The 21,507-nt window shown below is 44.1% G+C and overlaps 1 protein-coding gene across 1 annotated transcript in view; it reads right to left on the bottom strand.

Annotated features, from left to right (window-relative positions):
- LOC113902126 (multidrug resistance-associated protein 4-like) overlaps positions 1 to 9,571 on the bottom strand; it is a 205,451-nt gene extending 195,880 nt beyond the window's left edge. The window contains exons 1-3 of the mRNA XM_027557081.1: positions 9,443 to 9,571; positions 5,388 to 5,498; positions 4,708 to 4,828 (exon numbers count right to left, since the gene is read on the bottom strand). Coding sequence (XP_027412882.1) covers positions 4,708 to 4,828; positions 5,388 to 5,498; positions 9,443 to 9,516 — 306 coding nt within the window. The 5' untranslated portion in view covers positions 9,517 to 9,571. The remainder of the gene's footprint in view (positions 1 to 4,707; positions 4,829 to 5,387; positions 5,499 to 9,442) is intronic.
- Positions 9,572 to 21,507: the final 11,936 nt, after the last annotated feature.

Below are 21,507 nucleotides of genomic sequence, written 5' to 3'. Positions count from 1 at the left end.
CTAATTATGGCAGAAAGTGCAGAGGAACTAAAAAGCTTCTTCATGAAAGTGAAAGAGGAGAGTGAAAAAGTTGGCTTAAAGCTCAACATTCATAAAACTAAGATCATGGCATCGGGTCCTATCACTTCATGGGAAATACATGGGGAAACAATGGAAACGGTTTCAGACTTTACTTTATTGGGCTCCAAAATCACTGCAGATGGTGATTGCAGCCATGAAATTAAAAGATGCTTACTCCTTGGAAGGAAAATTATGACCAACCTAGATAGCAAAAGCAGAGACATTACTTTTCCAACAATTGTCTGTCTAGTTGAGGCTATGGTTTTTCCAGTGGTCATGTATGGATGTGAGAGTTGGACTACAGAGAAAGCTGAGCGCCAAAGAATTGATGCTTTTGAACTATGGTGTTGGAGAAGACTCTTGAGAGTCCCTTGGACTGCAAGGAGATCCAACCAGACCATTCTAAACGAGATCAGCCTTGGGATTTTTTTGGAAGGAATGATGCTAAAGCTGAAACTCCAGTACTTTGGCCACCTGATGTGAAGAGCTCACTCATTGGAAAAGACCCTGATGCTGGGAGGGATTGAGGGCAGGAGGAGAAGGGGACAACAGAGGATGAGATGGCTGGATGGCATCACTGACTCAATGGACGTGAGTTTGAGTGAACTCCGGGAGTTGGTGATGGACAGGGTGGCCTGGTGTGCTGCAATTCATGGGGTCACAAAGAGTCGGACAGGACTGAATGACTGAATTGAACTGAACTGATGTATATCAGAAACTAATATAACATTGTAAGCCAATCATACTTCAATTTAAAAAAAAATTTTAATTTTACATTAAAAACTTACATATGCTTAGAAAAAGAAAAGAAGGTGGATATAAAACCCTAATTTACAACTCAAGGTCATCACTGTGGATATTACTAACATCTAATGGCTAATCACTAATGCTATGCTCTCAAGAACCAGCAGGGCACACACAGCAGATCTGCTTGGCAGGTCCCCTTCTGCTTGGCTCAAGGCCCCCTCCTCCTCTCCCTTGCTGTGTGGTCCTCAGTGGTTGCTCTCAGCCCACAGTATCTTTGCCACCAGCAGCCACTCCTCAGCCTCCTGGGTTGAGCAAAGTGAGGGACACACGGAAGAAAGTATTGGGAAATTAATGCAAAGACCACTCAGCTCTTGGGGAACCAGCCGTGAGTTGAGGCACAAAGCCCACTGTGGGATGCAGAGGATTCTGTTTACTTCCTGTCCATTAACTGAGCTCCAAAGTGAAGGTTTACACACACATGGGCTTCCAACAGCCTCCACCTGGACCAGAGACCATCAGCAAAAGTGGCTTCAAAAAAAGGCCAAGTGACCGGACAAGGCTGGGCCACTTCTAAGAGTCCTGGGAAAAGGACACAGCACCCGGAAACACCTCCCCTCTCAGGGGAAGGGACTGGGTGAACCCACTCTGGCTCTCTGAGATCACCCCATTACACACCAGCAATGGAGACCTCACCTCTCAGAGAGAAGCGCTGATGACCTGGGGAGGTGGTCTCTGTGACTCAGGCCCAGGCAGAGGCTTCAGGCTCCTCCTCTCCACCCTGACGGCCGCAGGCAGGTGGGGACCTATCCTCTCCACCCACAGTACCCGTGAAGGTTCACACAGGGGCCAGGGATGCTGGGAGCTCTCAGGCTGTTCTGTTCTAATTAGGGGTGACTGGCAAGTGTTCCACAGCCTGCCACTCGTTTCTCTGAGAGGAAGAGATACTCCTCAGTTTTCACAGGACAGCCCATGGAATTCTCCATGCCAGAATACTGGAGTGAGTGGGTAGCCTTTCCCTTGTCCAGGGGATGTTCCCAACCCCAGGACTGAACCCAGGTCTCCCTCATTGCAGGCAGATTCCTTACCAGCTGAGCTATCAGGGAAGCCCTTCTCATAGGACAGAGGTTTTCATATCTCAAAATCCTAAAACCCTAAAAGCCTCATTCTGGACTGGCGTCACCCTGCTTTCTCCCACTGGTGCCTCCAGGAATACCTGGGAGGCCCTGCTCGTTCTGTGGGTGGAAAGACCACACTGTTTGGGATCATGGATGATCCACGGGGCATTCTGTGAATCTGAGAGATTAAAAGAGGGCCAGAGGTCAAAAAGGAAACATGTTTGTGTTTTAGAAAATCCTGGGCTGAGTTTAGATTTCCACCATTTAAAATATAAAGAATAACAAGCAGTATAGATTGATCACAACATGGGAAGTTGCTTCATAAAATCAATTATTAACTAACTAGCACTGCTACTAGTCCTAGTAATACTGCCACACAGATGAGCCCCTAAATTTATGTCCTTTACTCACTGCTTCTCCGCCATGACCACACAGCGACCAACCTCCTGAAAGGGCCAGGGCTCTACCAATTGCACCTTATGCAGCCCCAGGCCTGGCCTTACTGGACCCCCAGAAGGAAGTATTACTGGGGCTGGACAACTTTGAAATCAACACTCCCAGCACCACAGTGGGGAGGATTCCCTCTCAGGAAGAACCCCAGATCCTGCGGCCTCTCCCTCTATGTCTGCTTCTCCCATGAGCTGCCACAGCCAAGACCCAGGACTCATATTAGGATGGGATCCATCAAAGGCTCGGAGAAGGCAATGGCACCCCACTCCAGTACTTTTGCCTAAAAAATCCCATGGACGGAGGAGCCTGGTAGGCTGCAGTCTGTGGGGTTGCTAGAGTTGCACATGACTGAGCGACTTCACTTTCACTTTTCACTTTCATGCATTGGAGAAGGAAATGGCGACCCACTCCAGTGTTCTTGCCTGGAGAATCCCAGGGACAGGGAAGCTTGGTGGGCTGCCGTCTCTGGGGTGGCACAGAGTCGGACACGACTGAAGTGACTTAGCAGCAGCACAGCAGCATCAAAGGCTTAGAGACCCCACTCAAGGGGCTAACAGCCCAGGACAGCAAGAAAAACCAGCAGCTCAGTTCAAACCCAGCCACATGGGCTATGCTTTGAACCCACCTGACTCTAAGACTCTTGAGCATCTGCTACCAAAGAGAAACTAGAGAGCCAGGGACAGCAGAGAAAGACCTGCTCCAGGATATGATCCAACATTAAACCCGGAGGCCACTCATCTAACTATGCACCTGGCGTGAGCCACAGGCAGACACCGAGGCCCCAGGGTTTCCTGATAAGCAGAATTCATGAGAGCTCTGCTGTGTGAGGTCAGGAAATCCTGCACAAACAGGCCACACCAGCTTGCCACCTGTGTATTTCAAACAGACTTACTGTGACTATGTGGAAATTCCATGACTGGGACAGCTGCACACGGGACAAAGAAGGGCTGGGGCAGCCTGACGGGCTCCTGCTCACTCTCCCACCCCTGCCCTTCACAAGGCACTGCAGTAGCTAGGTGGTCAGTGTCCTCTCAAAGGTGACACCCTGCCCCACATACCTGTCCCATCCTCTGGCACAGTGGCCAATCCTCTTCTGACATCAGTGAGAACTCCATCCCCCAGGACCATCCAGTCACCTGGGAGCTGACAGATTCTCTGTCTCTCCAGTTGTGTGGGGTGGACTTCACCTTCCCCAGCTGCCCATTGCCCGCAGTGCCCTTCAGCACTTTAAACCAGAGCCACGCCGCCCACTTGTAAACTACCTGGCCCACCCACCACACCCCCAACACAATGGACTGAGGACAGCTCACACCTTCTGCACCTAAAACACCCCTTTCACAGCAACGGCATCTTCCATTCCTCCTGCTCACACACTCACAGCCCACCCGTGTCCCAAAGGCAGCTAATGGGACCACGGAGAGCACAAACCACCCAGGGGGTCAGCAGCAGACCCCCAGCAGGCTCAGCCAGAACAGGGGGCTCACAGCCCTGTGTCCCCAGGTGAACTGTCCTCTGGGGGATCTTGACCCAAGATCTTCAGGGTCAAGGAGGTCACTGACCTCACAACTTTCTGCCTCTGGTTTGCCCTGAACATTCCCTTCTACACCCTCTGCCAATGCCAGGCTATTAGAACTCCCCTTTCAACCAGGAATCTGCTCCCACAACCAGGGAAAGAAAGCAGCGTGGAGGGTACACAGAATTCACGGTCAAGCTGGAGCTGCTCCCCACAGGGGCTTTGCTCGTAGTGCCAGCCCATAGGGAAGGGGGAAGCCTGGGGCAAGGTGTACTGTAAGGAGTTCTGGGCAGCTACAGGCCAGATGCAGGGCCCTGGGTTCTGTTCCCCTGGAAGAGGAGCGGCAATGGTATCTTCTTAGAAAAGCATTTATAAGATGTGACCTGGTCAAGGTAACAATTTTTACCTTGTTAAACTATAACAAAGCGCCATAAAAGCTACTTTATTCTGGGCTCAGGTCCAAATTACCTTCCTCTAAATCACAGGGCACATATGGTTCTGAGGTTGCTGGAATCTTCTTTTGGTCAAAGATCAATCAGTGTTTATACTGAGCACCAGGAACTTTCTACCATACAATAAAATGTATTTTATTTCAAGGCCATCCTTCCACAACACTCTTTAATCAGTTAAAAGAAGAACAGTAACCCCTGGAGTCCAGTTCTTGCCATTCTAAAGATGAATACAACCTCTGAGCTCTATCATGTTTCCATGAGGGTTTATCCTCAGACCTTAGACCACTGGCCTCTCTCCCCACCGGTCCCGTCCACCTCAGTACTGATATTCATACACCAAAAAGCGATGCACAGTATAAAAATTTTTTACCTCAAGAAACGTAAACATTCCCCAAATTAAATAGGATTTCCAGTAACACTTTATGATTGCTTTAATTAAGGAAGGCTCCTGTGCATCCTTCTGGGCTCTCTTCACTTCCTGATCCCAGTGCCTGCGATGAGAAACAGAGCACAGTGAAGAACAGCGTGTCCACCAAAGGGGAAAGGGGGTGGGGTGGAGTGGGAGACGAGCCTGCACTACAGGGCTCTCTGTGGCTGTGCAATAGATGCTGGCTACCTTCTCACAGGGCTCCTGAAAGATGAGCGGTGCAGACTCTGAATCACCAGAGAAACAGGCCTTGAGGGAAAAGTTCCAGATTCTGGAAACAAGTTCCTGCCAAGCTTTGCTGGACTCACAGGTCATGAGGAGCTCAGGAGGGTAAACACCCTCCTCCAGGGACCCCATCTCCAAGACAGAGCTCGGCCTCCAGGGCCGTGGCTGAGGGCTCCCTCCACGTCCACAGATGCACAGGGAACACGGGCTGCACAGGGAACACGGGCTCCCCCAGACTGCAAAGTGGGCTAAGCCCGGGGTCAGCCTGAGGGGGTGAGTGTGCAGTGTCAGGGGAGGAGACTCAGGAGAACCCAGAGGAAGGCAAAGCCTCCCCCAAACCTTTAGCCCCACATGGAAATTCTCACTCTTCCTCCCCTCTCTCTGATGTTTGTGCTCACCCTTGCAGCTCTTCTCCAAGGCTCTGGGAGCGATCTTCTGGAAGCACTGAATACATGTCATCTGGTTCTAATTTCCGTTTGTGACCAATTTTAAACAAGGGGTTTAGCCACCTGTTAAACATTAAAAGGAGAGTGACATATATCCAAATTATACATCTCTAATTAGAAACCTACATTCATGGACATTGTTAAAAAAGAAGTCTACATTTTAAATATATAAAGGTACAGGGGGGATTTAGACATGTGCTTACACACATATATTCTAGGTATAGGAAAGTCATGCTGGCTTATACATGGTATAAAAGCAGGCTGTTTGTGGCCTACTGAACATACACTGTACATGTTCTTTAATTATTAAGGAAAAAATATATCTAGAAGTGAAAATAAAGTAACAGTGTTTCAGGAAAGCAGAATAGAGCTGAGTGGCCATTGCGGGTAAGGCTGCAGATAACGTTTCTCTATTACTGAGGACTTAAATCTTCTGAACTGTATCAGATTCAAGGATACCTACGTGGCACTAGTGGGAAAGAACCTGTCTGTTAACGCAGGAGATGTAAGAGATGCTGGTTCGATCCCTAGGTTGGGAAGATCCCCTGGAGAAGGAAACAGCAACCCACTCCAGTATTCATGCCTGGAAAATCCCATGGACAGGGGAGCCTGGTGGGCTACAATCCATGGGGTTGCAAAGAGTCGGATATGACTAAAGTGTTTGGGCACCAGTCATATTCAAAGCAGTTTCAACCCTGATGTCAAGATCTCCTTAGATCAGCTCTCAACAGAGAGGAATTTTTACAGGCAATTATCTTATGGACACAAAACCCTGAGTCTAACAGGCTCTGGACCCTGAACTCCTTACAGTCCTGTCAGACTCCCCTCAGCCAGAATGCTCAAGTGAGCCTCTTTCTGATCCCAATCTTCTGAAGACATACTCAAGATAAGTAACACTTTCCCAGCTAAAGTGCACAGTTGATTTTTCTTACTTGGTATCTCCTTGGTATCACTCCCTGGCAGATTCATTTATTTTAAAAAGTAACATTCAAACATCCAAAAGGGCTGAAGTTTTACTGACTGTTGGATCTGTCACAATCAGCCTCAGTCTCAGTCGGGGAATAAATATAGCCCCAGACTTTCAGGGAACTCCACTAACAACTGACAACATCACCAAACTACGGTTTAATTCCTCCATGCCCAGGCTTCTGCCCGGGGACATCAAGGTTGCCCACTGCCACCACACCCCTGCAAAGGTATATGTGTTAGTCAAATCCCTGTTTTCTTGGAGTTCAACCAACTGTTCACTATGAGCCCTCCACCTACAGGCATGGCCAACTCTAGGTAGTTATCATGCTTAACGGCTGTGGGAACAGGATCATACCAAACATAGATGAGTCTGATTATGCAACCAGTACCCTGGATGGAAGGGCACCACCATGAGCCTAAACTTGACTCAAGAAAACCCAAAGACAGCATGTGCACCCCTGAGGGATGTTTGTTCCTTGAGGCCCCTGTGACAAGGGCCACCCACGTTGGGCCATCAACTGTCTCCAAGAAAACTCTACCAGGGGACACTGGGCTATAGGTGGTTCACACCCAGATCAAGGTTACATTCAGATTTTAATTACACTCACACAACCTGTGAATCAAAGGGGACCATTCATCTAGTCAGGAGGGGAGTTGGACTGGTAATAGCAGTTGTCTCTCTTGTAGGATCCCTGATGAGCCTAGAACTAGTAATGATTTATAATCCCATAACCATAAAAAAAAAGTCAGAGACTAGCTTGGGTAAGTAGAGGACCCAGTTCTAACCTTAGAATGACAAAATATTCCCTAGACCCTCTGGCCCACATGACTCTTGAAGACTACAAAGCTCTTGATTACCTGCCGGCTGATCAAGGGGGAATCTGTGCCCCAGCAACCATTTCCTGTTGTTTCTATGTTAATACAAGCGGTCTGATAAAAGAGAGTGCATCCCAACTGCCAGAGAAAGCCGCTTGCAGACTAAGACAAATATATGGTATCACTTATACATAGAATCTTTAAAAAACGGTACAAATGGACTTACCTACCAAACAGAAATAGAGTTACAGATGTAGAAAAAGAACTTACGGTTACCAGCGGATAAGGCAAGAAGGGACAATTGGGAGACTGGAATTGACATATATAAACTACTATATTTGTGTCTCACTCTTTGTGACCCCATGAACTGTTGCCCACTAAGCTCCTCTGTCCATGGGATTCTCCAGGCAAGAATATCAGAGTGGGTTGCCACCTCCTTCTCCAGGGATTCTTCCCAACCCAGGGATCTAACCCAGGTCTCCTGCATTGCAGCCAGATTCTTTATCATCTGAGCCACCAAGGAAGCATATATAAAATAGATAACTAGTAAGAACCTACTGTATAACAGAGGGAACTCTATTCAATACTCTTCAATAGCCTTTATTTTTTTTTTTCTTTTTTATAGAAAATAATCTTTTTTAAAAAGTGGATATATGTATAATTGATTTACTTTGCTGTACTCCTGAAATTAACACAACATTGTAAATCAACTATACTCCTATATATATATATATATATATATATATATTTAGAGAGGCCACTTGGCTAAATGCTCAGAACAAGAATGGCCTGACTGAACAAATTTGTGACAGTTTCAAAAGAAAGATCCCCAGATTCCATGAGCTGCTAAGGCCATTCTTAGAGCCTTTTCCAGTTACTCTTCTTCTCTTGCTCTTTGGTCCATGATTCCTCAATTGTCTCATTAGTTTTATCTCTTGGAGAACTGAGATAATCAAGCTGCAGACGGTCTTTACCAATCCTTCCTCTCCAGATGAGGGTAAAGACCTCTGCAGATGATCTTTACCCTCTTTCCTCTCCAGCAGGAAAACTGGAAATGGGTGCCAACCAAAATCAAAGTCTCCACCTTCCATTTCTATGCACATACATTTTCAAAATCAACAAACAGAATGTGCTTTGAGAGTTTTTTGCTCTGCCTGAAATTAAAGAGACATTTATCTATTTTGCTATTATTTATGGTAACCACACACATATTCCTTCTTTTAGGACCCTCTTTCCTTAAGGGACATCCAATAGCCAAGAGATGTGGCCACATACACTGACTATACTACCATCAAAACAAGAATAGGAGCTGCCATCACTCTGGGGATCCCCTAGGCTGTCCCAGAAAAGAAGTATCAGAATTTGTGGGAAAGATGAATGGGTTAGAGTCAAGAAACAAAAGATCTAGTAATCACCCAAGTGTGATTAAAGTCCAAAGGTTCAGGCCTGCCTTTCTGTAGTCCCAGCTATTAGATGAAGACTTCATTTAAGAGCTTCAGCACTCTGCAGCATTTTTCATCTGTGTGTTTCCTCCCAGCTCAGGGATCAGGCACTGCTTCTCTGAGCTAGAAATCTGGATAAGACCCCACAGGTTTCATGGACCCCATTCCCAGGATCTGGTCCTCAAAGGTGGAAGTGGAGATATTTACAATAGGGAAAGGGGCTGTGGTCAAATAGACACTCTGCTCCTGGTTGTGTATCCCAGGAAAAAGCAAAAGGTGTTCCAGAAGAGCGTTCCCATTCATTTCATAAAAAACAATTGTGTTTTGTACACACATGAAATTGGCCTCGACTAGGTACCAGGACAAATAGTCAACCACACAGGGAGGGAGGCATGGAAAGAAAGAAAGGCATGGCCATAGACAGGGTGAGAGAAGTATCCCAGGGCAGTTGGAGCTCAGATGTTCACCTAAGGAACATGGGGAAAGGTGGGGACATTATTGGAAGATGGCAAAGGTGCAGGGCACTGATTAGATAAATAAAATTGTTCATAAGCTGCTTCCTTGGGGTGACAGTTGCAGCTTCTTTCAGAACTGACAGTGAATTCCTGAGCGGTTCTGAGGCAGCTGGATAAGGTGGACACCAGGTCCCTGGGTCCTCCTCCCACCCCTATTGCCACCAGTCCCGAACACACCCTCTCCTTGTCCCTTGGTCCCCAAAAGAAGCCAGCAGTGTCAGGCATGTGCTTGCAGGAATTGTCACAGCTTAGATGGGGTGCTCACCAGACAAACAGGCGTGAGCAGAAGTTCGCCTTCTGCAGCGGGTTGGTCTTCACCTCCGGGGACACGGCCAGCATCTTGCCAGCCAAGGCGGACGCAGACCGGGGTCGCCCTGCTCAGGAGGCGGTGGGCCTCCTGCTGCTCCTGGAGGTGCCGGCGGGGATGCTGGAGACTGGCCACCCCACAGGTCCACTGGGCTGGAGCCTGAGAACACCTGCTTCTAAGAGTGGTGTGCCAGGTCTCACCTCCCAGGACTGAGAAACCTCCAGAGTCCACCTTTGAGGCACCCACTCTGTGCAGCTGCTGCCACAGGCCTAGGATGGATGCAGCATGCCACGTGTGGGGCTGCAGGACCAAGAGACACCCAGGTAAATGCTGCTAGGAGCTCCACGCAGGTGGGAGGCAAAGCTACCAGCTCTTTGATAAAGGCAGGCAGGCAGGCTGACTGCGGGGCACAACCAGCCCAGCTCCCTGGAGCACACCTGGCTGCAAATTCTGCGGAAGTTCCTGCTCTGAGTCCAGGAACTCACAGGAGGCAGGAGTCTCAGGCCCCGCCCATCTTTGCTGCTCAGAGGCTGCCCATGCACTGCAGAGGAAACCCTGAGAAAGATGGCAGAAGGAGACAGCAGCACACCCTCTGGACATGCTGCCCTCCTCAGGACCAAATAAGGGCACTGTGGGAAGGTCTCCAACTGGAATGGAGTAGGACACTGAGGGACCTTCCTGGGATAGACCCTACTCCAACCCCATGACCTCTGCCTGGCTCTTGTTTGTAGAAAAGCTTCAATCTCCCAGGCCTCCTCTGAGTCACAAAAGGCTGGCTCAAGGATGATTGGAAGAATGTGAAGGTGTAATAACAAAAAAACTTCATCGATAGATTAGCCATAAACAGTCACAGAATCTTTACAACAGGGTCTGGTGCATATTCCTGAATTGTTTTGCAGATGCTAAAATGTCCACCAGGTGGAAGAAGTTAATTGCATGATGACCAGGATAAACTGGAACCTAAGGATTTATGATGATAACCCCTGTTACATTACCCTGCCCCTCAACATCAGTCGGAATAGTGCATGAGCTAATCAAGTACCCTGGACTCTCTCTCTCAGCTTGCCTTTAAAAATCCTCCCCCGAAATCCACTGGGGAGTTCCAGCCTTCTGAGGATGAACATCCTGTACTCCTTGCTTGACCCTCGCAAGGAACCTTTCTCTGCTCAGAACCCCAACTTTTCAGTTTGTTTCACCTCAATGTACATTGGGCACAAGACCTTGGTTTGGCCAATACAAACCAGGCACCAAACATTTGACGATGGCCAACAATCACGATGGTGTGATCACTCACCTAGAGCCAGACGTCCTGTAATGTGAAGTCAAGTGGGCCTTAGACAGCATCACTACGAACAAAGCTAGTGGAGGTGATGGAATTCCAGTTGAGCTATTTCAAATCCTGAAAGCGGATGCTGTGAAAGTGCTGCACTCAATATGCCAGCAAATCTGGAAAACTCAGCAATGGCCACAGGACTGGAAAAGGTCAGTTTTCATTCCAATCCCAAAGAAAGGCAATGCCAGAGAATGCTCAGACTACGGCACAATTGCACTCATCTCACATGCTAGTAAAGTAGTGCTCAAAATTCTCCAAGCTAGGCTTCAGCAATATGTGAACTGTGAACTTCCAGATGTTCAAGCTGGTTTTAGAAAAGGCAGAGGAACCATAGATCAAATTGCCAACATCTGCTTGATCATCGAAAAAGCAAGAGAGTTCCAGAAAAACATCTATTTCTGCTTTATTGACTATGCCAACACCTTTGACTGAGTGGATCACAATAAACTGTGGAAAATTGTGAAAGAGATGGGAATACCAGACCACCTGACCTGCCTCTTAAGAAACCTGTATGCAGGTCAGGAAGCAACAGTTAGAACTGGACATGGAACAACAGACTGGTTCCAAATAGGAAAAGAAGTACATCAAGGCTGTATATTGTCACCCTGCTTATTTAACTTATATGCAGAGTACATCATGAGAAACACTCGGCTGGAAGAAGTTGGAATCAAGCTGGAATCAAGACTGCCAGGAGAAATATCAATAACCTCAGATATACAGATGACACCACCCTTATGGCAGAAAGTGAAAAAGAACTACAAAGTGAAAGAGGAGAGTAAAAAAAGTTGGCTTAAAGCTCAAAATTCAGAAAATGAAGATCATGGCGTCTGGTCCCATCACTTCATGGGAAATAGTTGAGGAAACAGTGGAAACAGTGTCAGACTTTATCTTTTTGGGCTCCAAAATCACTGCAGGATGGTGACTGCAGCCATGAAATTAAAAAAGACGCTTACTCCTTGGAAGAAAAATTATGACCAACCTAGATAGCATATTGAAAAGCAGAGACGCTACTTTGCCAACAAAGGTCTGTTTAGTCAAGCCTATGGTTTTTCCAGTGGTCATGTATGGATGTAGAGTTGGACTGTGAAGAAAGCTGAGCACCGAAGAATTGATGCTTTTGAACTGTGGTGTTGGAGAAGACTCTTGAGAGTCCCTTGGACTGAAAGGAGATCCAAACAGTCCATTCTAAAGGAGATTAGCCCTGGGTGTTCTTTGGAAGGAATGATGCTAAAGCTGAAACTCCAGCACTTTGGCCACCTCATGCGAAGAGTTGACTCATTGGAAAAGACTCTGATGCTGGGAGGCATTGCGGGCAGGAGGAAAAGGGGACGACAGAAGATGAGATGGCTGGATGGCATCACCGACTCGATGGACGTGAGTTTGAGTGAACTCCGGGAAACTGTGATGGACACGGAGGCCTGGCGTGCTGTGATTCATGGGGTCGCAAAGAGTCGGACACGACTGAGTGACTGAACTGACTGAACAACAGTATTTAGCACATATTATGCTTATAGAGCTGCAAGATTTAGAGAAATGTGACAGATTAGAAAACTCCAAATGATTTCAAAAGATGAATTTTCTGTCATTAGAGAACTCCACAACATGTGAGATGTCTTGCATCTCACAGGTTACATTGTAGGGGTACTCTTGTGAGCTTTTTGCTGCCCTCTTACAAGGGGGATTTGGGACAGAGAGATTGCCTTATGATTTCTTTCATCATGAGCTCAGCTCAATAAAGCTGGAGGAGAAATCTATTTTAAAGGAATCCTTAATGTATTCAAACATTTTATAACTCAAACATGTAACAGTGGCATATGTTATAGAACACAGGTTATGTGCATTTGTGGGGAACTTGCTTCACTTTTTTTTTTTTTTTTTGCTTCACTTTTAAATCAAACAGTGCCCTATTCAAGGAGGTGTTATCTGTTTTACAGATGAGAAAAATGAGGCTCAAAGACAGCACTTCTCCAAGGTCTTTGAATCAGTAAATGATGAATCTAGATTTGGATTCAAGTCCAAGTCCAGCATGACCATCCCACTGGTGGATGGTCTGTGTGAAAAGTGCCACAATATGCTATCTGAATGAATCAATGACTGTAGGACTGAGAACAAAATCTTGGGCCCTCACTCATAAGTGATAAATTATTTCTGTGGCTGCCTTACCAGCTTAGAAGCTTTTCTTCCCTTTCATCCTAAATGAAGAAAGATCAAAGTTTGTGGGGCTTATAACAAGATCACCTCATTATTCTTTGATAATTTCCCATGAACCTTGGCTAAAATGGTATTAACAATGACTTTTAGCTTCAGGTTTGCAAAATGAATATGTCCTGCAGAACTAGGGCATGGCAATGTGGCTACAGTTGATAATTCTGTACTGTGTCCTTTTCATTTGCTGAGAGAGTAGAGCTTAGGGGTTCTCAACATAAAAGAAAGAAAAAAATCTAAATGATTAAGATGTGAAGTGATAGATACATTAATTGGCTTAGTATGATGAGCATTTCAGTGTATATGTATGTCAAATCATCAAGTTGTACATCTAAATATATACAATTTTTGATTGTCCATTAGATCTCAATAAAGCTGGAGGAGAAATCAATTTTAAAGAAATCCTTAATGTAGTCAAATATTTTTTATAACTCATACATTTAACAATGGCAATGTGTTGATTATTTTCTATTAATGGGCGTGATGGTGGTTTATTATACTATTTTCTTAATATTATTTTCTTAATTTTTATGCAGGTTTGAAATTTTCTATTGCAAAAAGGAAGAGAGAGCCAAAAATCGTCAGTTTTCAATTACCCATCTTTCTGTTGTTAACTCTTTCTCAGATAATGCAATCTACAATCTAAATAATCACTCCTCACCTAATTTCCAGTTGTCTTTGAAATTCTCTACATTTTCCATCCCTATAAATGTTCAGCTACTAGTTCTTCTTCAAAGATGAAGAAATTGCTTGCTGAAGTTGGGAGTCTGGTGACTTCCCTTTTCCCAATTCCCCAGACTGTTCTCTCCAGTTCCAACTCTCTCAGGACCATAATTGTCATCTCTAAACTGTCAAATCACTCAGTCCCTTCAGCTTCTGCTGTATGTTTTAAAACTAAGAGTTTTTTGAAAATTTTTAGCATTGTTTTCTGAGCATAAACTAATACGATGTTTAGAAGAAATGTTGAAATCCAGTATTAAATTGTTCAGAGAAGAGTGGCTCTAGAGCCAGGGGACCAGATCCTTCACTCATCCTACTTCCTACAGGGTTACTGTGAGCCTCAGGATTTGTGAGAGCATTTTCTAAAAACTAAAACCTAAAACAACATACAAATAAAACTTTGTTTTGAACAGATGTTCAGTGAATGCCTTTCAGGTGCAGGACCACTAGGCCAGACACAGAGCTTACAAACGAGCGAGATGTCATAAGACCTCTATCTGCACTTGTTTATTGATCTGAAATGGCTCAATGCTATGACTAAAGGAGCAATAACAAGTGATGGAGAGGATGCAGAGAAACCAGAATCCTCATATACTGCTGGTGGGAAAGTAAAATGGTACAACCACAAAGTTACCACATAACCCAGAAATTCTTCTCATAGTTATCTATCCAAGATAAATGAAAACATATGTCCACTTGAAAACTTAGTTACAAATGTTATAACACCATTATTCATAAAAGATAAAGGTGTGAGGGGTGGGAGGAAGAAAGTGTACACCACCTTATGAATGGGCAAATGAAATCTGGAATTACATGCAATAGGATATGATTTGTCAAGATAGATACACTGAAGTATGCCACAAAGCAGATGAACACTGAATATATTATGCCGAGTTAATGAAGACAGCCATTGACTCTAATGAGGAGGGCAAAACAATATCTAAGGAGAAATGCAATCTTGTTGGACTTGATGATTCATTTCCAAACAAACCTCAGGGATAGATGGTGGAAATTTGTATCTGTGCAAACTATAAAATATTGTATGGTCTACAGCAGGGGTCTTCAACCACTGGTCTGTGGCCTGTTAGGAATCAGGCCACATAGTAAGAGGTGAGTGATGGGCAAGGGAGAGAAGCTTGATCAGTATTTATAGCCATTCCACTCATCACTCGCATTACCACCTGAGCTCCACCTCCTGTCAGACCAGCAGCAGCATTAGATTCTCATAGGGGCACAAACCTTACTGTGAACTGCCCATGTGAGGGATCTAGCTTGCACACTTCTTATCAGAATCCAATGCCTAATGATCTGAGGTGGAGCTGAAGTGATGATGCTAGCACTGGGGAGCACCTGCAAACACAGATTATCATGAGCAGAGAGGTTGACGACACAGAGACCAAAATAAGACAATTGCTTGCAGACTCATATCAAAATCCTTTCAGTGAGTGGCAAGTGACAAGCTGCATCTGCTGGCAGGCTTTACAGTAACATGAGTTGATGTACTTCAATTGGACAGCCGCATCTCGTGATAGGCTTTAAGTCAGAATCCAACACTCATTTCAGTGTGCACAAGGCCTGCCCATTATTTTCCATCAGCAGCTCTTCCTGCACTGCACACTTGACTCCGTCTCAGTCTGGTAAACCCACAGCTAACTTTACCAAAATGAGTGAAAAACAAACACAGCTGAAGAGCTTCTTTGATAAGGGGGAGAGACCCAATGATGAGACAGCAAAAGACTCTAAGACCACCAACAAAAAGGAAACAATTTAAGGTAAAATATCGAGAGTTCTACTTCAATTATGAGTTCATTGCAACACATATATGTAGCAACCAGTTATCCAACAAAGTAAAGTGGCTGCATTCCGTGCCAAACTGGATCTATGGGGGTGACAAGTGAACATTGAGATTTTTGACATGTTTCAAATATTAGCAGATATTTTGAAAAAGACTGAGCCAGGGACTTCTTTCTCCCAGGTGGTCTTTGATCACCTATCTCAGCTTTCTAAAGAGTTTGAGCATTATATCCCAACAGCAAAAGACCCTTGAACTGGGAAGGAATGGATCTGTGACCTATCTGTGAATAAGCCAGGTAAATCAACTTTGTTCATGCTAGAAAGAGGATCAGCTTTGTGAGACTGCAAATGATGATGACCTAAAAGTATGTTTGAGACAACTTCAAATTTCTATACATTCTAAAGTCAAGGCAGAATATCCTGCCACAGGATATTCTCTGTGGCAGAGATTGCCACAAAGCACTGAAAAGCCTGCTTCCATTTTGAACAAGCTATCTTTGTAAAGCAGGGTTTTCTGCAGTGACAGCAATCAAAGCAAGATCACAAAGTAGATTGGATATAAGAACACACTTCGGGTGTCACTCTCTCCCATCAAGCTTGGAGGACACCATTTAGTTGTAGAAAAACAAGCTCAGGGCTCCCTGATTCTGAAATATAGTGAGTTGTATAATTATTTAATTATATATTACAATGTAATAATAATAGAAATAAAGTGCAAAATAAATAAAGTGATTGAATCATCTCGAAATCATCCCACTCTCCCTGGTCCGTGAAAAAAATTGTCTTCCAAGAAACCGGTCCCTGGTTCCAAAAACGGTGAAAATGACTGATCTATAAGATCTCTGTCAAATCGTCAAAGCTTCAAGTGTTAAACCTACAGCAGGTATAAGAGCAGTACTAAAATGATTCAGCTGAGATAATGCTGGTCCTCAAGCATTTTCAACCAAGACATATAAGAAAATGAGATTTACAATTTAAACATAATCCTGTGGGTATGCATAGTTCTGAATATAGTGATAATTTCTCTATCACTTCTCCTAGTGATATATCCACCTCTGTAAACTCAGGAGTGAGTACCCAGCTGAACTCTAGCCAATCATCATATGCCATGACCTTGTCCAAAGGGCTTGGTTGAGAGATAACCTCATGGCTAACCAGACCAACTGGATTTCTTCCTTGAGAATATTGAGCAGTGAAGGGGAGGGGAGTGAGGGTGATTTTTGTTTTGCTTTTGCTGGAGCTAGAAAGGGAAAACCTCTCTTTCCTTTCTGATGAGGGAGTTTTAAGGACATGACCCATGATTGGTAACCATGTGCCCCATTTACATTGAGAGCCTTAAAGAATAAAGCAGGCACTCAGGGAAAGTCATACAGTCAACATTTATTAAACACCTACTATTCCAGGAGCTAGGGATATATAAGTGAATAGGATGAGTGGTATAAAGTGGAGTCTTTGTAACATCAAGTCTTTGTAACATACTGAGGCTAATAGGATCCCTCCTTGGACAGTGTGACCTGCTGGAGCAGAAGCTGTCACTTTCCAGCTCGTGACCTCTGACTCTTCTCCAGGACTAAGGAGCTCACTGCCTATCTGCAACTCTCCACTTAGGGCCTCTTTCTGGCTATGGAAGCACACTGGGGCCATATGAAAAGCAAGCCCAAAACCTTGGATTCAACCCTTAACCAGTGATGGATGGGAAGTGGGTAGATAAATGCCCCAGTGCCCTTGCCTATGAGTTGGAATAACTTTGTCTACCAAGGTGACCACAAGGGAAGGAGCCCAGTTGCAAAAGCAGTAACTTTCTTGCTAACACACTTTTTATTGGTTTCCTTCCCACTTTGTCTCACTTCTCCACTCCCTACATGTGTTTTCCTGGGATCACTTCTAAAATAAACCACTTTCACTCAACTGTTTGTCTCAAAGTCTGTGACTGGAAAACCCAAACTATGAAACCTCTGAGGAACATCATTCCAAGTATTGAAAACTATATTCACTTCCTCTTTGAGCCCATGAAAATACTTTTTAATATTATAAACCTTGGGTTTATAATATTAATACAGTAGCACTATTCACATGATGATTCTGAGGTCTTGAAATGCATCTGGTCCAAACTGAAGTGTCCTTTAATTGTACAATACAACACAGATTTCAAAGACAGTGTAAAACTCTTTATGCCTCAATGATTTTTTATATTTTTTACACGTTGATATAGTATTTTTGACACATTGGCTTAAAAAAATCTTACTAATATTATCTGTCCCTATTAACTTTTTCACATGGCTACTACAATTTAAATTTACAGATGTGGTTCACTGTATATTTCTATGGATAGCACGGCTGTAACCAGTGGAAAGGCTTTAGCACCAAAAATTTCTCTCCCACTCAAGAAAGCAAATAAGTAAGGGTTATGTTAGTATACAAATTTCGAATGTGATCTAATTCATGGAAAGAAGTCACATTCACATTTCAGAACTTTGTTGTTAGTGATGAGTTCCCATCTCACTTCCCACTGGCCCTCAGTCCCATTTGCATCATTGACTATCATATAGAGACCTGATGTAAAAAATTAAGCAAAACTTCTCAATTTGGGCCAATGGCTTCCCTGGGGGCTCAGTGGTAAAGAATCTGCTTGCCAATCAGAAGGCCCGGGTTCGATCCCTGGGTCGGGAAGATCCCCTGGAGAAGGAAATGGCAACACACTCCAGTGTTTTTGCCTGGGAAATCCCATGGACAGAGGGGCCAGGCAGTTACAGTCCATGTGGTACAAAAGAGGATGCTGCTGCTGTTGCTGCTAAGTCGCTTCAGTCATGTCCAACTCTGTGTGACCCCATAGAAGGCAGCCCACCAGGCTCCCCCATCCCTGGGATTCTCTAGGCAAGAACACTGGAGTGGGTTGCCATTTCCTTCTCCAATGCATGAAAGTGAAAAGTGAAAGTGAAGTCGCTCAGTCGTGTCCGACTTTTAGCGACCCCATTGACTGCAGCCCACCAGGCTCCTCCGTCCATGGGATTTTCCAGGCAAGAGTACTGGAGTGGGGTGCAACTGCCTTCTCTGACAAACGAAGATGACTGAGTGACTAAACAACAACATTAAGATATTATAATAATACTTGGAGCTTCAGTTATTTTGTTTTAAGCCTTTTGGAAAACTAGTCCATTATTGAGATAAGTTGTCTGGAAACTGATAAGAGTTGATAAGGGTGTTCTCAGAAAATAATATACCTAAAAAGATGAAAATCCTGCTTTCATTAGGCTCACAATCTAGAAATGGAATAGGTAAAAAGAAAATTGCTGCAAAATGATACAAATATAAATGTATAAGTATATTCATTCTCATCTTTTAAATAAGCAACACTCTTTAAAAACCAGAATAGCCCACACTAGTGAAAAGTGTGGTAGGCACTGTAGTCTATTGGTAAACTGTATATTAGAAAAGCATTTTCAGAACATAATCTGACAACATCTATTAAGAGCCTTAAAAACATTCATCTTTTTTGACTCAATAGGATTTTTACTTACATGATGATGAAGGCAAAAAAGTCATTTATAGAGAACTATTTATACACAATTTTATTTATATGCAAATGTTTCTCAGAACAGTGGTTATTATTAAATTGTAATAGGATTTAGAAATATCCTAACTTCTAAGTTTAGCAATAGCAACATGATTGAACAAATTATGAATTATTTTTAAACAAGTGCTTTTGAACATCTACCATACATCTACCTTTCAAAGCACTGGGAATCAATGGACTACAAGATATGTAAGGTTTATCTTCTCATGGTGTTCACATTGAAGTAGTGGGAGATAGATGGTTAAAAAGTAAATGGATGAACAAGATAACATTAGGTTTGATGAGGAATCTGAAGAACAGGAAGTGATAGTGGCTGGAGATGGCTGGCAAGCCCTGCTTTAAATTGGGTGGTCAAGAAGCCTTCTTAGAGGAGAAACTTAGCCAAAATCAGGGAGTCAGTCTTCTGCAAACCTGGGAGCAAAAAAAAAAAAAAGATAAAAAAATTCCATGGTATTGGATAAGATAACTTAGGTAAGTGTAGATTAAAAAAAAAAAAAAAAGAGAGAGAGAGGAAAGGGAAACCTGCTCTTGCATCTGTCAGAGGAGGCAAACTGCCACCCCCGAGACTGGGGAGGCTCACAGGTAAACAGAGGAAGTTGAGGCTTCCTCAGGGTGAAACGATCATGGGAACCTGTGCTTGGGAAAGAAACCAGAGCCATAACTGACTAACTGCTGGAGGCTCAGTGTCAACACTGGGACGACCCAGAGGGATGGTATGGGGAGGAAGGAGGGAAAAAAACAAACAAACAAACAAACAAAAGGAAAAAAGGAAAAAAAAATAAAAATAAAATAAACAAATTATATGAAACTGAAAAAAAAAAAAAAAAAAACAATCTGAAAGTAAAAACTCCAGGGGACCCAGTCATGGGGGGACTCACAATATTGTGAGATTTACCTCCAGGAGCTTCATCAGGATCCTACAGGAGTACCAGGGAAAATCCCCTCAGCCTTCCTGCTGGGAGTGGGGTGATAGGGGGTAGCCAATTTGAAATAAACCAGAACACTCAGTCCTCTTAAGAAGGCCCTAGAGGAAAATTAGTACTAGAGTCTAACCCTCTAGGGTATTAACTGAACCCAACTGACCTCAGAGAAGGGAATATCCAGCTCCAGCTGGCTCAAGCCATTCTGTCCCACACAAGGGATGGGGTAGGGGAGAGAAAAATGAGAAACACTTGTGAGGTTCACAGTCCAGAGGAAGAGGCTTACTGAGGGGCTGAGACCTAATCATGGGATCTGCCTGCCCTCACACCTCACCTCCTCATTACTAAAGCCCTCTTATAGCAGTGCCTTTAATACAGGACATCATGTCTGCATTTCAAGAAAAACTTACAAGACACTGCAAAAGAAAAAAGAAAAATATTTTTGAAGAGACAAAGCATCATCAGAACCAGACATGGCAGGGATGTTGGAAATATCAGATGAGGAATTGAAAAGCAACTATGCCTTCCCTGGTGGCTCAGTGGTAAAGAATCTGCCTGCCAATGCAGGAGGCCTGGGTTTGATCCCTGGGGCAGGAAGATCCCCTGGAGAAGAAAATGGCAAGCCACTCCTGTATTCTTCCCTGGGAAATCCTATAGACAGAGGAGCCTGGTGGGCTACAGTTCTTGGGGTCACAAAAGAGTCAAATGCTAAAAAGAAACTAAACAACAATAACAATAACATGAATAATATGCCAAGGGCTCTAATGTATAGAGTATATAGCACATAAAAACAGATGGGTGATAGAAGCAGAAAGATGGAGATTCTAAGAAAGAACCAAGAGTAAATGCTAGAGATAAAAAGCAGTGTAACAGAAATGAGGGGGGGGGGGACCTACAACTAGGCATATTATTTTCAAATTAAAGAAAAAACATTTTGGCTATAGAGGAATAAAGATAAGAATTATATCCAATTCTCCTCAGAAACCAAGCAAACATGGAAGAGAGTAGAGTGAAAAAGTTTTAAGTGTTGAGAGAAAAAACCACCAACTTAGAATTCTGTAATTTGTGAAATGATTGTTCAAAAGTGAAGGAAAAATGAATACTTCTTCAGACAAACAAAAATTGGGAAAGGAGTACAAAAAGGCTGTATACTGTCATACTGTTTATTTAACTAATATGCAGACTGCTGCTGCTGTTGCTGCTCCTAAGTCACTTCAGTCGTGTCCGACTCTGTGTGACCCCATAGACGGCAGCCCACCAGGCTCCCCCATCCCTACATCATGCAAAATCCCAGACTGGATAAAGCACAAGCTGGAGTCAAGGTTGCCAGGCAAAATATCAATAACCTCAGATACGCAGTTGAAGCCTGGTGTGCTACAGTCCATGGGGTCACAAAGAGTCAGACACGACTGAACAAATGAACTGAACTGATGCAGATGATATCACTCTAGTGGCACAAAGCAAAGAGGAACTAAAG

This window comes from Bos indicus x Bos taurus, chromosome 12 (genome assembly GCF_003369695.1).
Source record: "Bos indicus x Bos taurus breed Angus x Brahman F1 hybrid chromosome 12, Bos_hybrid_MaternalHap_v2.0, whole genome shotgun sequence".
NCBI classification, from domain to species: Eukaryota; Metazoa; Chordata; class Mammalia; order Artiodactyla; family Bovidae; genus Bos; species Bos indicus x Bos taurus.
This window is presented reverse-complemented; position numbering and strand designations above follow the sequence as displayed.